Source organism: Sitophilus oryzae, unplaced genomic scaffold (genome assembly GCF_002938485.1).
Source record: "Sitophilus oryzae breed Bouriz unplaced genomic scaffold, Soryzae_2.0 scaffold_494_pilon_pilon, whole genome shotgun sequence".
Lineage (NCBI taxonomy): Eukaryota > Metazoa > Arthropoda > Insecta > Coleoptera > Curculionidae > Sitophilus > Sitophilus oryzae.
In genome coordinates, this window is record NW_022147078.1 from 1,307,996 (window position 1) to 1,325,012 (window position 17,017).

The window sequence follows — 17,017 nt, forward strand, 5'->3', positions numbered from 1 at the left end:
TCTAAAATTTTTGATTTTCTTGGGATTTGGGTTGGGTTCGAGAAAAACGCTGATTAAGCTTTTATTTGGGTTTTCATTATTTTTATTTGGTTTAAAAAAACATTTCGGCTAACGTTATAGCCTTCATCAGGGTTTTGTCATATGAAAAAAATAGTGTCGAATATAATCCAAAAAATTACATATAAAATATTCACACCACACACCACATAATGTTTACTACAATTAATAAACTAATATAAACTTGTCAAAAGATGACCACATATTTTTTTAAATTATTATTCTTAACACTAAAACTATCTACTTTGACTATGGAGTACGATTTCAGCCAGAATAATTATATTTTCCATGTATTCTTCCAAACCAAAACATTTATTAATCCGTAATATCCAGCTAGCGTGACGTCATAAATCTCGCTCCGAGGCTGTTCTATTAGAGACGGCATTGCGTCAGCATGGCCGCAAGTTGCTAACCTAATAAAATTAACACTAGAAAAGCCCGCGGGAACTGTCAAATTCAAAGTTATTCGTTTCACAGACTATATTAACTAAAAACACTCTACCGGGAATAGTCGTTGAAATCATAGAAAATCCCATGCAAATTTTGAACTGTCCAGATATTGGTTCCCAAGTTAATTTTACAGCAAAGTTGTAAATAGATTTTTAAAAGATCTGCTTATGCTGAATACACATGCCAAATTTGAACAATTTTAGACAAGCCGATTTTAAGTAATTTAAGAGAAACTGTATCTAATTTTAAATTAAAGCTGTACAGTGCAAAATCATTGGAATGTCAACATAGAGTTGAAAAAAACTATTTACGATTTCTCGGATTTATTATGCTTCCAACGACGATGCCACCATGTGCTTCAAAATGGCTACAGTGACATTTCTTCCATATTTAACATGTTAATATTGAAATAGTATTTATTTTACTCCTTTCTTAGACTTTTTGTTCTGTGGTACAGAACAATAATATATTATTATCTGAATCTGAAATGTTGAAGTAGTTCAGCTTGAATAACTTGTAAAAAACTTTTATATTGTATTCATCTTTATTTCGATTTTCAGCAATTTTAACTGTGAAAAAAAACATAATTGTATTTCTTTGTACATTTGAACTACTCGACAATATTTCAATAATTATCCTGTACGTTACAAGGATGACATTTTTGTTTTGTATATGTTGTTTCTATTTATTAATTCGTATTGAAAAAAAAACAGTTTGGATTTGTGGCCCCAGTCAGTGTTACCAATGACAGATCTAGGAATTTTTAATGTGCAATGCTGTGTAGTTGTGGAGAAAGTGCTAACAGAGAATTAACTAATTTTCTAAAGTGGAGAATGAAACAATGACAAAGTAAAAAGTTGAGACTAAATCATCAATAATGATTTTATAATATCAATAACTGATTTCCTTGTTTTTTTTCATTTAGCTGTCACTCACATGCAAAAATAAACGCAACGGGAAAATCTTGGTCTTGTTTAAAATGTTATGCTGGAAGTACACACTTACCCTGACACATTACGCAAAAACACACCAATAAAATTTTGCAGTACATAAATAAATATATTCTGAAGAATAATTTTGCAAAAATAAAAACAAAAATTAGGCGCTCAACGAGATAAATTTAATAACACTTTTTGGAAAATTTGGGCAAAAAATTTTCTTAAATCCAATTTAAAACCGACCCGAAAGTCGAGAAGGAAAATAGGGAATGCAATCCCGCAAACCCGCGGGATTAAAGCAATCAATCCCGCAGATCCGCAAAATTGCGGGATTGTAAACAATAAATGCTCTTCTTTTCTCTCTCCGATTTTTGGATGCGGTTTGGACCAGGTTTTAGACGCATCTATTGTGATTAAGATGCTATGTGGTTTTCGAAAATATATTTAACAAATTCTCGTATACAGAGTATTTTATAATAGTGTTTGGTTAAGAATTTTTTCTACCGAAAATTTACAATTTTTGAAAAATCGAAATTTTAACTATGTACGACTAATCTGTATTGAAATTCGAAAAAACAATTTGGTGTTTTTTTTTAATTTTATGGTTTAAAGGAAAATACGAGTTTTTTCAAAAAATATGCATTTATAGTCATACATTTGGTCCTAAATTAATTGTACATTTTGCATAGGCCCACAATATACTGATATAGCGTGTATCTTAAACTAGCTGAACAGAAATTTGGACCGATGTATACAGGGTGTTCAAAAAATATATTTAATATTAAATAAACTTAAATTTTATTATAATAAAATTTAAATTTAAATTATAATTTATCTACTTATTTTATAAATAAAAATATTATTCTGATGTTGAAGGTTTTTTTTTTAATTTGTGTTAGTTATCTGCTTTTAGATATACTCTATATCAATAATTTTTTGGCATATGCAGAATGTACAAAGCTTTTTGTACCATTTAGGACCATCGTATGACTAAAAATGCATATTTTTCGAAAAAACGTCGTATTTTCCTTAAAACCGATCAAATTGTTCTTTTCTAATTTCAATACAGATTAGTCGTACTTGGTAAAAATTTCGATTTTTTAAAAACTGTAAATTTGCGGTAAAAAAGATTCTTGGCCAAATTTTCACACTCTTATAAAACACCCTGTATACGAGAATTCGCTAAATATATTTTCGAAAATCATATAGTATCTTAATAACAATAGATGCATCTAAAACCTGGTCCAAACCGCATCCGAAAATCTTTTTTAGTTCAAGAGATATTCAACTTTAAATTTACCCTAAAATTTTGCTTGTCCCGATAATTATGTCCGGCAGTTTATTTGATGAAATTGTCCACAAGTACTAGTTAAACGCTTTTCTTCACTTACGCACGCCAGAAAGAAATCTAATACTAACCTGTTTGTTTCACATATTTTTAATGATCAATTCGTAAGGGGAATCCCCTGGTGTCGATCCCGCACGGTAAATCCCGCGGAATCACAGAGGGATCCCGCATTTGCGGGATTGCATTCCCTAGTCGAGAAAATAAAAAAAAACAGTGAAATCCACAAAATCAAATTGCATATAACAGAAAAAGATAAATCCGCCTGTGATTATTTTTGTTTTCATTGTATTTTTTGGTATTATTTTATAGAAGCATACTCATCTACGCTTTGTTTATGTTGATTAACCAGTTAGCAACCCATCAGAGCAAACTCTTTGCCTTCAATTTTCTCGAAAACCATCGCTCTGGGCGGTGTTTTTTTTTAAATTTATGTTTTACCAAACCAAACCAAACCGTTTTTTAAATTCGCCCTTTCAGTGCCCCTAACTCTCTTAATATGCATTTTTCGCCCTATACTTATAGGAACTTTTTTTTACTATTTTTAGGAGTACTATCACGGTATTATTTTTTACATTTATTTCACAACTTGATCTCTATGGACTATTAATTGATATTGTGAGTCATTATTGATATTTTAACATGACTTTTTACTATAAATCTCTATAGAAATGAGTGAAAAAGACTATTTAATGGACTAAAGTCTTCGAAAACCCAATTTGTACACACAAAAAGTTATTCTAGCTTATATAGACTGTACGTATATCGACAATTTGTGTGCGAACTGACATAAGTATCCTTTTTTTCCTTAACTTCTTAGGTCTTAGTTTAATATGTGATTTTTCTGGAGATATAACTTCAAAAAAAAAATATTACAATTTTTAACGGTGCATTTTTTTGAAGTTGTACCTCATGTAATTTGCTAAATGGAATTTAGTTATTAAATACTCTAAATTTGTAAGTAATCTAGTTTAAAAAATTAAAACCAGATAGAGCGTAAGTTGTTTTTAGTTGTAATAAAAAAAATAAATTGTATTGTATCGATTATTGATGAGAGAAAAGTTTTTAAAATAACCTTTTTTAGTTTTTTTTTGTTTTCGAAGTAAGGTGATCATTTTGTTTATGTGATGAGCGGGTTATTTTTTGTTTCCTGTTTATATAATTATGTTTAATATAGTATTTTTAAAGGTTTAAAGTGTCTTTTTACATAACTACCGTTTCTTCTACCCGGCCTGTATTATCCAGGCGGGCTAGACAATCTGTTGAGAGTAGATAAGGACTTGCTCCAGAAGAAGGAAAAGCGAAAACACTCCTTGAAAAAAGGGGAGTAAAGGAACCAAGAAACAGCCTGGCGCATATCCATCAAATAGCCATCGAGACGCCTGCTCTGAGAACGAGAAAAAGCCAGGATTGAAGTCCGTCCAACACCGAGAGACAAGCAGGGACGTATTACCAGCGTTGCCAGAATTCAACGCTAGTGTATATAGGATATAATAAAACTCTTGTGAATACTTTTTCTTCAATGCGTTAATGTGTAACCAACACTTTAAAATTCATTTTTGCTTCTTAAAAATTGGCATATTTAGGTTTATTGCACTTTATTAGCGTTCTCTGGTCTCTGTCCATTTTCCATTATATAAAATCTAAAATAATTCAGTAATTAACATGTAATTAATAAATAACATATTATTTATTTACTATTGCTACACTTGTTTATTTATATAGTTGTCTTTGTCTAATTATTAACCATAGATTACAGTTACATATCTTCTTCTTGATTGATTTTACGGCTTAAGCTGCCAGGACTATACGGCCACCAAGAAGAAATATGACGTATCTGTGGTTATCTATGTTTGGGACAATAATTATGAAAAGAAGAAGAAATACTACTTTTGATCTGTGGATACAGTTCTTTTAAGTCCTGAAATAAGAAAAAGAAGAAGAACGCTGGTGGCGCCATTGTGGAAAAAGTGAGTAAAATTTGAACTAAAATGTCGTGTTTTTATGTGGCTCTTCCAATTTTTCTGATTTTTTAATAGAAAAAGGTATTTTTGTGCATACTATTTGAGTTTATTCTGTTCCTTAAAGCCTGTTTAATCTCCTGAAAATGTAAGTACCCATTATTTTGCCTGTATCAATTACATCATCATTAAAAGCTGATGATGTTTTTCCAAGGTTTTTCCTAATTTCCTGACTTTCTTTTTCGAAATCGAGTATATGGAAATATAGATACTTTCCTTGATGTCCCTGTTGTACATTAAAGATATAGTTACTTACATTAATGCTCCACATTTAGAGATATTAGGTATTTTTTGAACCATTTTTTTTAGTGGAGAATTTTTTTCCCAAATCTGTTATTCGTACAGGCAAACAAGTTTTCTACGTCTTTTGGAACGAGTCAGTGTTAAGTATACTTAAAGGGGCTCCCATTCTCAATATTTATATATTTCAGAAAATATAAAAGAATAAAGTTTATCACCTTTAATTCTAAACTTTTGATTTTCGAGTTTTGACTGCTACGTATACATTGTCGTCATATTTTAGTTAACAATTTCACATCGTTTTGATATATTTAATGCTTTAATTATAATTTTCTTCTTAGGAAGCGTTAAATAATTCACAACAGCACATAATAATCACCCAAAAGAAGAGACCTGGGTCACCTGTTGTATAATCCTGATGTTTGGCCGTCATTCTCGTTTAACAGATTGATTTTCTATTATCAGTAAGTAGGTTTAAATTATTATGTAAAAATTGTTTTAAATGTTTATTAACAGACTAACCATAGTTTTTATTTTTTTACAGGATTTGTACAACAAATTAATGGATGTATACAGTTCCAAGGCAGTACATTTATCCTTTTGATAAATATTACCAATGGCATCAGGACTTGTAAGTATATCTATAATTATATTATTATTATATAACTTCCATCTTAAAATTTCCAAAAATATTGCATTGATTGTATTTTTATGTCTTCAATTTGTATTATTTTCTTTATGGTATCATTCTTCTAATACTATTTTGCTTGAGTAATTCCTTGTACAGAATCTTAGTTTTCATGGATTCATTTTCGTGTACTTTTTTTCAGACCTTCTCATGAATTGTATTAATTTTACAGATTGTATTGATTCGGTTTGCGTGTGGTTACATATAATACCATAATATGGTCGATCATATGGTAACCATATGATCGAATAAAAATGGCGTCATTGGTGGCTATGAAATGAAGGTCGCTGTCATTTTATATGTAAAATTATATGAGAAATGTCATCGATCGTCATTTCCAAGCCAACTGGACGCCGTTTTTTTTTTTAATTTTCGATCAATTCCTGGCGCATTCGCCATTTATTCAAAAACCTGAATTCCACAGGATGATACCGTATGATCGAAAAAAAACGGCGTCCAGTTGGCTTGGAAATGACGATCGATGACACATTTCCTATACAATTTTACATATAAAATGACAGCGATTTTCATTTCATAGCCATCGCTTACGCCGTTTTTATAGCCGCCTGGCTTTTGTAGCATTATTTCCAATGTATTTTCCTAAGTAACATCGACTCTAGAGCTATGATGCTAGCCTATAGCCTCTTATTATATTCTATCTATAATATACCATATGATCGAAAAAAACGGCGTCAGCGATGGCTATGAAATGAAGATCATTGTCATTTTATATGTAAATTTATGTGGAAAATGTCATCGATCGTCATTTCCCAGCCAACTGAACGCCGTTTTTTTTTTCAATCATACGGTATATAGATATCATAATATACTATAATATATACCTATCGTATAATATTTTAGGTACCCTATCATTCACTGATTATTTAAAGTTATAAAATTGTTTTTAATCAAGCTTGTTGGTGAACAAATAATTATTTCTTTATATTTTCTTACAGAACCAAAACTTTCCAGAAGGGTAGCCAGAAGACGTGTTTACCTCAACATAGACATCAGCATGTCCACCAACACCTTGGACTTACATTTTTTAATTATTCTTGTTAATAAAATATAGTGTGCTAATAAACATTAATTAATAATATAAATGAGTTTGATTTGACTAAAATATACCTATTAGAAATACTGTCCAATCGTGAACAATAAGAAAGTCATTTAATTTTCAAATAAATAATATATTTTAATACTTACACTTGTTCTGGAATAGACAGTATTTTATATAAAAATAATACCTACCTTTACCTCTTCGCTCTTATGTACTCCTGATACAAATCCGAGAAGCTTTTGGCAAAAATTGAACGAAAAATTTTAACCCTTTCCAAAATCACCGATATCTATCAGGAACACATAAGTGTGAAGAGGTATAAAGGAGTAAATTAAGAACCAATATTTACCTAGTCGCTTTTATGTACTCCTGATACATACCAAGAAAATTAAATTTTTAACAAAGATCGCACGAAAATTTTTGAAACTGGTCCAAAATCGCCGATATCTATCAGGACCGCATAAAAGTGAAGAGGTAAGGCGTAAATTTAGTACCACATATAAAATAGCATTAAACAACGATATTTCTGCTATCTCTAGCACTTCGACCTCGTTTCCAAACTTCAACCCTTAATATCTCGGAAACTATAAGGGTTAGAGAGGAACGGAACTCGGCATTCGATAGGCATTTCAACCCTCTATAAGGGTGGAAAACGAGGGCGCGATCGGAAACAAAAAATTTTTCTCGGCAAAAATGAGGTAAGGGGTTACCTTCTTTCATTTTTGCCGAAAAATTTTTTTTGTCTCCGATCGCGCCCTAATTTTGCCCCCTTATAGAGGGTTGAAAGGCGAATCGAATGCCGACTTCCGTTCCTCGATATCTCTTATAGTTTAGAAGTTATGGCCGTTTTTCAAAAAAATCTAACTCGTTCGAACTCGTTGGTCAGGTACTCAAAATTTGATAGGTTGAAATTATTTTTGACACATTTTTGCTAAAAGTGAACAATCGTGAATTTTTATCAGGAACATATAAGAGCGAGGAGGTATATTTCGGTACCAGGAGTTAAGCAGTTGCATTCGTCATTTAATATTTAATGTGACAGTAGTACTAAACAAAATGATCTAGTAGTACATTACTAGTACATTTCTATGAGGAACATATTTTTCAATTTTATATTTGTAAAAGAGTAAAATATCTATCTCTTCGCTTCTATATGCTCCTGATAAAAATGGCCATTTTGCCTTGTGTTAGAACTTTTTCTTGAGTTATGCTTCTGGAATAGAAGAAACTCAATGAAAAACGAAATAATAAAACAACATTATTTTACTTAGTACTATTTTTATTTTTCAACCAATACCATCTCAACATCCATTCTGCAAGCACAACAAATCAATAGTTTTCGTAATACTACCACTAGAAGAGAGAGCAGACTTCATACCCAGCTGGAACACCTTTGTCAAAATAATTTTAGCATACTCCTGCATCACTGGCACAAAATCGGACAACCTCTCCAAGAAACTCGCTACCGCGTCCCCATTCTGACTATCCAGACAACTCAGCACCGCTGGCAAGGCTTCAGAAGCAGCCTTAGGGTTGTACTTCAGCCATCTGTTGATCAGCAACAAAGCCAGAGACCTCACAGATGAGTTAGGAGCTTCCATGAGTCCGTACAATGACTGGGCTACACTCTCTAAGAGCTGAGGTCTTTTGTTGGTGATATGGTCAATTTCTTGGAGGGCTCCAAGACTGTCGGAAGACTGTAGAGATGTCTTAAGTTGGGACCAGTGCTGCGGGTAGGATTCTGGAAGAGGGGGATTCACCGCGCCTACCAGTAGTTCAGATGGCACCTCTTGATCGGTTGTTGGGAGGGAAACGCTGGATAGAAGAGGTCTAACGCCGGGTTGGTTGAATTGGATGTCGCTAAAATATTAGAAAAAAATAAAAAATTATTTAAATTCATATTTTTTTTTAAGTTAACTTACTTCAAAATCGATCCATGCTCCTGTAAAAACTTAGATGCCCCTTTTACATCGTTCACCATCCAATTCTGTACAAAACTCACGATTCTCTTCACAATCACCACCAATTCGGACCTCTGACTGTTACACTGCAACAGCAAAAAGTACGAATCCAGTAATTCACACAGGGTGGCGTTTTGTTGAAAGATATAAGGTTGAAGTAATTCCATAAGTCCCAAAACTTGTCCAAACAACGTGAAGTGCCATCGGCTTTTTAAAACGCTCCAATCAAACTGCGCCCGGCCTTTCAAACTTCCCGCCAACATGGGTAGTTGACGTAAGACGAGCAAGGGATGGGTAGCTGTCAATTTTCTGGCGAACAGTTCCAAGTCTTGGCTTTTTCTTGGCCAGTCCTTTGACCTAGAAGAAGAAATGTTACTGTTTAAAATTTATATCTGCCTCATTCCTATAACTTTTTAACTTATTTTTTCATATTAAAAAATGAAATTAATATAATATGACATAAATCAGGATTGACTGACGAATTCAATTAGTTTCAGTACTACAACTATCGATAAGTATTGATAATTTTGAAGTCACCAATTGCTAGTCGATATATCGATAATTATCCATAGTTATTGATAGATCAAAAAATGTCATCCTTAATCCTAGGTGTTTAGGATAACAAGTAGTCTTATATTTTATGAAATTATATAGAAAGGTAAAAAAATAAATTTGATATATCAATAACTATCAACATATCGGAAAAATACCATCCTCAGTCACGTCCTTACTAACTTAGATCTTATAAGGTTACTAAAAGTATCGTCAAGAACTATCGACGTTTTAAAAAAATTATCGATATGTTTATACATCCCTACCTCGGAGTCGCAGCTAGCGCACTAAGCAAACAATGCGAAATCTTGTCGATAGTGCTGGAACAGCTCATCTTGGATATATTCAGCGCTGTCTCTGGCTTGAACTTGATTTCGTTCTGTCCAGAGTACGGCAAAGACATGTAGATCATAATCAGCAATTCTCTGCTGTAGATGTTTGTATCCAAGTCTTTGACCAAGTCTCTGACTATTACTGTAGCGTGGTTTCCGATGCATTTCAACAATAATTGAAGGCGAATCTCCATTTTTTGTTTCCAGTTGGTCTGATGTATTCTGGATTCTTCCAGGATATATGCCACAACAGTTTTAACCTTTAAAACAAGCAACGTTTTAATAACAAGAATATAAAATTAAATTAATGCTAAAAATGAGTTTCCTTGTATATTTAAAATAAATATACTGACCTGGGATTCATTTAATTGTAAAACATCCTCTGAATGATAGTGCTTAGGCACAGCCTTGTCTCTTCCTTGCCACAATTTTGGACTTTTGATCAGCGCTGTCAGAAAATCTAGAACAGCTACTGGACAAGAGTTATTGGTGTCACCAGATAAAAGGTAGAGAACCAGGTTTTGCAGGCTATTCCAACTTGCTCTTTGTAGCAAGAGTGACATGAGGAGTGGCCTAAAATGTAGCTCGTTTTTGGAGAACAGTAAGTCAACCTAAAAAAATTATCATTTAAAATCATAATTTTTTTAAAATTAATTTCAAAAATAATTTAATTGTGTTAAAAAATCGTTAAGTCGGTCATATAGAAACTAGGAATGATCGATAATGGATTTTATCTATCGATAAGTTCTAGCAATTCACCTAGCGATATATTTTAGTTATCGATATTTCTATAATTATCGATATACCGACAATTATCGATGCAGAATAATCTATCGAATTACCGATCGATTTTTTTTCGATATATTGATAACTATTGGTCTTGATAACTATCTGTAGAAAAAATGTTCTTATGAAATTTTAAGAAAAACTGAAAATATACATTTTTATCAATAATTCTGAAATAATTTGCTATTAATACATCTAGAGGTGACAATACATCGATAGGTAACAATATATCGATACGCTATCGATATGTCGATAATTTTAAAATCACGTATTGTTATTCAATATACCGATAATTATCGATATATCGGAAAAAATCCCATCCCTAGTTGAAATGTCTTTGTGATCTTGCCAAGTTTGTTTTGGGCATAACAAAAAATGTAACAAACTAATATTATAAAACAAAACGTATAAACTTTTTTTACCTGTATTTTGTCCTTTGCCGAATTTGCGATCTCCAGTTCCAAAGCGGACAACCAATCCACCAACAGTCCAGTTTTTTCAGCCTCGTTTTGATCCTCCAACAAAATCTTCCCTAATTTCTCTCCCAAACTCTCAGCCCTACTCAACACTTCTTCAGATTTAACATTAGTAATCAATTCTTCCTTCTTCACGATATCCTCCAAGTTCAGTTGAGGTTTAACATCCTCCTCCATTTTCGTACATTCACTCAGACAATACCTCAACACCCTGGCAGTACAGTTATTTGAGGGAATCCCACTCAAAAGCTTGCTGATAAATTGCTGTTTCTCCGTGTTGAGGGAATCCCTGGAGAACATCAGGGAGAACAAGGTGGAGAACGAGTTATATTGAAGGATATTCGGGAGTATTGTACTGATAGGAACTGTCTTGATATAGTTAAAAAGAAGATCCCTAATATATTTTTTGGATTTAATACTTTTTACCAGGCTCAAAATAATTTTGTTTTTATCTCCACTGTATAGAGAGTTAAACAAAACATTAAGACTCTCCCCAATAGCTTTATCATTAAGATAAACCTTTTCTTTCTGATTTACTACAGGGAGTTGTTTTTTAACTTCAACACTGACACCAATGTCAACGTCAGGAACTGGGGGTATATGCATTTCGATGGCTTTGACAAATATGTCACCTCCTACAGCGCCTCTTTTATTCTGAACCTCCACTAACTGAATCATGTACGTTTTATCCAGTACCGACTCCATGACAAGTTTTTGGTCTAAAATCGTCGCTTTGTCCAGAGTATTTAACAGTTTGCTTATAGAACTGGTAGGAATGCCAAAAGACTGAATGAACAAAACTAGTTTTGGTGCTTCCAGTTTTTCAATTGCCGCGTCAACTAAAGTCGATACATTTGACCTAATCATTCTTAGCTTCATCCAGTCAGGCAGATATGAAGTTGTTTCGGATGTATCAGGTGAATACGCTCTTGGATGGTCCATATTCAAGGGAAACCAGGTGTTTAAAAGAATATTAAACGGCTCAAAGTGCTCCAAAGGACCGTAAGTCAACAGAACTATCGCCGCGTGTATGACTAAAGGCTGCATAGCGCATTGTTCTCCAGTTCCCCAAGAAACTATAACATAATCGTTAAAACCCTGATGAATGGCGTAGGACTCTTCAGCATGAGCTTTCGCCTTCAACGTGTACAAACAGAAAATCTGTAGCAAGTTTTTCAAAGTTGTGCTGTTCTTTCCTGGTAATACATACGAAGCTACGCTATGTCTTTCAATGATCACCGAAGATAGGTCCGTTATAAGTTCGTTTAAGTCTGCGAACGATTCATAACAATCCCTGGTAGCTAGGAAGTTAATATAACTCGATACTATAGCGGGGTTCGTTTCGATCTGTAGGGCCTGTCTCAAAACTTGAGCTAGCATGTTTTTTATGACTCCAAAATGGACGAACTGAGTTATGTACTGAGATAACCAGTTAATATATGTTTCTGGTGATCCTTCGACCGTAACTACGTCACTGGGTGCAAGAATCATAGCCAGGCCTTTAGTGGCTTGGGCTCTGCTAGCTCCATGGTCTGAAGCAAGTCTTCTGAAAAGATATTCTAAAACTTCGCCGGCTGTTTGAGGGTCTGGACCGTTCACTACTGTCCGTAAATGAGCTAATAGCTGACCGTGTTTGGTCAGTTTTTCGGCTGGGGCTGTGGACAGGAGGTATTCGCAGAGACACTGGACTGGGAGGTGGGATAAGACGCCTTCTGAACTGTGTACGAGTTCTGCTAGCCATGGCATGTGAGCTGTACCTATTTGGAATACAACGAAACTTTAATTTTAAGTTTTGGATTGGATTTAGAGTAAGATAAATGATAATAATTTGTCGTACATTTGAACTACTTTTAATAAACCAACAAAAGTTATACAGGGTGGTGTATAGTATCGCTTTGTAGTAGCACGACTTTAACAGTTGATGGAAACTTATTTCAAGTCATTCTATGTCATCATAACGTCAAAAATTATTCATTTTCATAATACTCAGTGTTAAATTTTTTCAAAAATAAAAATTGAATATTTTTAATAGTATTTAAATTGCTAGATATATTTAAAGAGGTAAGATCTTTCTAAAATTATCAGTGGCACCTACTGATACGAATAAAAATAAGTTTCGCACTTTTTGTGTGATAAATTAATTAATATCTCATAATTTACAAACGTATGCAGAACATAAAAGGAGGTAAAATTGCAGAGCTCCAATAAGCTGTTAAGAATTTTTCAGAGAATAGACAGTACTAAAACGTTTTTTTAAAATTTCTACAAAAATTACAACAATTTTTTTTGTGAAAAAAACAGTGAAGTGGTTCTAGAGTCGATCTATACTACCTAAGACTTTCTAAAACTAAAGTTTCTAACCTCCCTGACGAGACATGATGTCCAAAAGAAAGTCCGGATGCCTGGACTTGCAAAGCAAGTGTCCTAACCTATGCGAGTTGTTCAGCGTTTGCAATATGTCCAAAATAGGGGGAGGAGGTCTCCTGGGATCCCCTTGTGGATTCAACTCCATCAATTGAGGTAAAAGCAAGCTAGTTTGCTCATTTATCTCGGCTTTAGTGCTGGCTGCAGCCAAATGAGACTCAAACTCCAAAATAGTTTGTTTTTCTATTACTAGGACTTGCTGTTCTTTTGATTGGAAGTCTTCTTCCAGTGATATCATTGTGGGTGGTGGATATGAAAAATAACTGAAGAAAAAACAATAAGTTAGTTAAGGAGCGTCTACCAATTGTGAGGATTTTTTTTAATAAACATCCCCTTAGTAAAAATACAGAAGAAATCTGAAAAAAACTTGGGTACTTACTTTGTTATACACATCTCCATAAACATCTTCAATGTCGGATACTTATTCCAAGCCAAATTCCCTATAGTTAATGGATTATGTGCTGCCAGAATCAACAGCATCAACCAAGCCTTCCAGTACAAATTCGAGATAGCTAACTTGGGTGGAACGTACCCATGAGGCAAAGTAATGTTCTCTGGGTAGTTATAACTACACAGATTAAAGATTAAATCAACTATTTCCAACTTATCCACGAACAAAGGTGGTTCCAGATCGTTGGGTAAGTTTGCGGCTCTTTTAATGAGTTGGTCAACGATATCGACGATTTCTGTGGGCGTTATGGGGTACTCTTTGTTTATACCGATGAGAAGTACCCTGAGTAGAGTGGTTTGTAGTAAGGGAACTTCACTGGCTAGTCTTAGAAAAAGATTTCTTTCGTTCTCGCCTGGCCAGGAGTCCACTTTGTAATAATGTTCGGCTTGTTCCAAAAATAGTACCTAAAAAGAGCGAAAACGTTTTTTATTGATATAAAAAGAGTCAGCTAAAAAATTATAATAGAAGAGCATCAGAAATCGAGTAAAACTACTTCTTGTGCGCGTGGTACATTTGAACTACTGCTAAAAAATAACGACTGTATTAGTCTAAAGAGTTCCTCAACTTGTACAGTCTGTCCAGCAAGAAGATAGCACAGTGACAGTGGTCTGTCATTTTAACTATCAGATTAATTGTATTTTCTGTCATTTTTTAGATGTCTTGTGTTCAAATTTTCAGTCTCAATGGACAGACGTTTTTTAACAATTAAAAAGAGATAATTGAAAAGGTACATGCTTGGTACATTTGAACTAATATTAATCAATCTACAAATAACATTTTATTAATTCACTAACAAATAAAAATTATTTCAGAAGTATTTAATATTTCTAAAGAATTTTTGTAAAGTTTTTTAAAATATAAACTACACAAATGCCTTACCTTAAGCAACGCATGATGAAAATCCGCAATATTAGGCCTGTAAATCTTCAGAGCATACTCATGCAACCATATAATGCACTCCCTCTGTATATTCGCCACTTGTTTTTTGAAAGCTTCCAAAACAGTGACGTCACGCTTGCTCTGAGTCGCTGCGTCCCTCACTTGGGGACTCACGCACAATAGCATACACATAGCACTCAAATCGACCAATGAGAGGAAGATTCTTTCTCTGAACTCGTGTTCTCTGATGGTGGGGGCCAAATCAGGCCGTTCACGAAGCAGGGAGTGTACTACTGTGAGTAAATTGAAGTCATGTCTTAAAACTCGGTTTATTTCTTTTAATAAAACTCGTAAGGAGCGTAGATAGTCGTCTTTGTTCAACAGCAACTCCTAAAAATTGATTATAATTCTGTAGATTTGAGTAAAAATATGTACTATAGAGTTATCAATAAAAGTTGGGATGCAAAAGCATGTCAAATTGTTAAAAAGTTACTATAAAAGTTATTATTCTTACCAAGCATATATCTGCTAAAGCATCAGCTGCTTGTTCATCTTTAACTTGAAACAATGCTCCAACTACAATCAGATTATTTGGGTTCCTTGCATTGCTGAGTTCATTATAAATAGTATATTTCAACAAAGGATACAGATTTTCAGGAAATGCTACTACCATTTCTCTCAAACAATTATTAAAGTAGTTTACCATAGGTTTATTTTTCAATCTTAGCTTGCTCAGTTGAGCTATGACCTCTAGGTCTCGTTGAGAATTAGCTGAGCAATTGTAGCAAATGTAAGCTAGTAATTCTTGAGCAGGTTTCATCAGTTTGTGATTATGTAACCAGGCTTCTATGCGAGCTACTCCAATAATTCTTATTTCAGTCAAACCACAGGCTGTGCTAAGAAATCGTACAAAATTCTTGCTTATGGTTTCCGGTTGTTGTCTTCTAGCCAGCAATTCCCTGATTGCTTCCAGAACAATTTGTTCAACCTTCTCTTGGCTATGTGTGAATCTAGGAACTATTTTCGTGAACCAACTTTCAACTATAATCTTCTGTTCACCAACAGCTAGGGAAAAAATTAGTTAGAATCCAAAAAAATTAAGAAATGTTAAAATTACAATCATCTTCATCGACACTGTTAATTGTCAAGGGACTAGAAGTATCTCTAGCTGCAGATGTCCATGTTTCTGATTTCAGAAGCGATGATGGTGGTAGTTTGGTGTGAAAAGCTGTCACAACATTATCAACAAACGGTTTAGCAAAAGGACTGTCTATTATAACTCTATCACCAATTGCATCCTCAACATACAACTATAAAATGATTATATATAAGTACATATAAAACACAAAATAATAAATTGTACCTTGACAAAAATCTCAGGCCAGTTATCTTTATCAGCAAACCCAAAATAAATCAGATTTAAAAACATCTGGTCAACATGCGAATTACTCTTGTGAATGTTCTTCAATCCTGCATTTATATCTCTTCTCAATACACTGACCATAGCGTTCACAGTAATCTCACTTGTGAAAACATCTGATCTCAAACTAGCTATAGCGCACAGTATAGACCAAACTACTTTACATGGTTTCGATTTGCTAGCTTTCAGTAGTTTTATTAAACCCAAAATATATCCAGACTAGAATATGTAATTTATTAAAACAATACAAAAAATGGTAAAAATCAAAAGCCTTACAAGTTTGTCTATATTCTCTGTTGCTAGAAGGGGAGTGATTTTATCAAATAACTCACCAACTTCGCAGTCAATACCTAATACTTCCCACGGTTCTATTCCTGGAGTACCTCCTCCCATCCGATCAATAGTAAGTAAACTTGAACCTGAAGAACTAACTACTCCAGGTCTGGATACTCCGGGAAGACCAACTTTTAGCTTTTTGGTTGGAGGCACGGTTAAACTTGATGAGCTACCTTCCCGTTTTAACTTATCTGCTGTAACTAAGATTGATTCACACAAAATGTAACTAAACAATATAACTAGTAAAATATATAAAGCTTACCACTGTTGGAAGATCCAAGCGAGGTAACTGATGGTTTCGGCAGTGGTATTGGTCTTTTAGAATCATCTCTAGAAGTCCCTGGTTTGGCCCCCAATGCAATAAACGAATCAGGCATTTGTTGGGAGATTTTTGATTTGGGACCTCTGGTCCCGGTCAGCGATTTGCCTCTGTCCATATTTGTTATAGTTTAATACATCTAAAATTGTTGATAAAATCAGAAACAATTATTAACTAATTAATCACATATTAACATAAACAGAAAACATTTCAATAAAAATTCAAACTTTATTTTGACAAGTTGACATTTAAATATAGGGTTAAGTTTAAATTCTTTTCTTT

At 33.6% G+C, this 17,017-nt stretch overlaps 1 protein-coding gene and 1 long non-coding RNA gene across 4 annotated transcripts; one reads left to right on the forward strand and one right to left on the reverse strand.

The window, feature by feature from the left end:
* The first annotated feature begins 4,766 nt into the window (after nt 1-4,766).
* On the forward strand, nt 4,767-6,814 carry LOC115886687. Its single transcript, XR_004050930.1, has 4 exons — nt 4,767-4,899; nt 5,393-5,515; nt 5,596-5,682; nt 6,696-6,814. It is a non-coding gene; the product is annotated as an uncharacterized LOC115886687 (long non-coding RNA).
* Nucleotides 6,815-8,070: 1,256 nt separating this feature from the next.
* Nucleotides 8,071-16,970, reverse strand: LOC115886524 (integrator complex subunit 1). 3 transcript variants are annotated; one of them, XM_030905724.1, is made up of 13 exons: nt 16,679-16,970; nt 16,357-16,616; nt 16,024-16,299; nt 15,778-15,970; nt 15,175-15,725; nt 14,661-15,050; nt 13,710-14,185; nt 13,268-13,593; nt 10,853-12,663; nt 9,998-10,255; nt 9,579-9,904; nt 8,722-9,117; nt 8,071-8,659 (listed from the first exon to the last, which is right to left on the reverse strand). In XM_030905724.1, exons 1-13 carry the CDS (start codon nt 16,851-16,853, stop codon nt 8,101-8,103), a joined length of 5,997 nt encoding a protein of 1,998 aa, XP_030761584.1. In that variant the 5' UTR covers nt 16,854-16,970; the 3' UTR covers nt 8,071-8,100. The 3 variants fall into 3 exon arrangements, with proteins under 3 accessions (XP_030761584.1, XP_030761586.1, XP_030761585.1); XM_030905726.1 differs by having other exon boundaries at nt 8,101-8,659; nt 16,357-16,607; XM_030905725.1 differs by having other exon boundaries at nt 8,101-8,659; nt 16,357-16,610.
* Between the last annotated feature and the right edge of the window lie 47 nt (nt 16,971-17,017).

Excerpts from the sequence above, each read along its gene's own strand:
- LOC115886524 (XM_030905724.1), bottom strand. The coding sequence starts at position 16,853 with ATGGACAGAGGCAAATCGCTGACCGGGACCAGAGGTCCCAAATCAAAA. Across the intron at positions 15,971-16,023 it reads GGCCTGAGATTTTTGTCAAG|TTGTATGTTGAGGATGCAAT; the intron begins GTACAATTTATT and ends ATCATTTTATAG. Across the intron at positions 15,051-15,174 it reads CTTTAGCAGATATATGCTTG|GAGTTGCTGTTGAACAAAGA; the intron begins GTAAGAATAATA and ends ATCAATTTTTAG.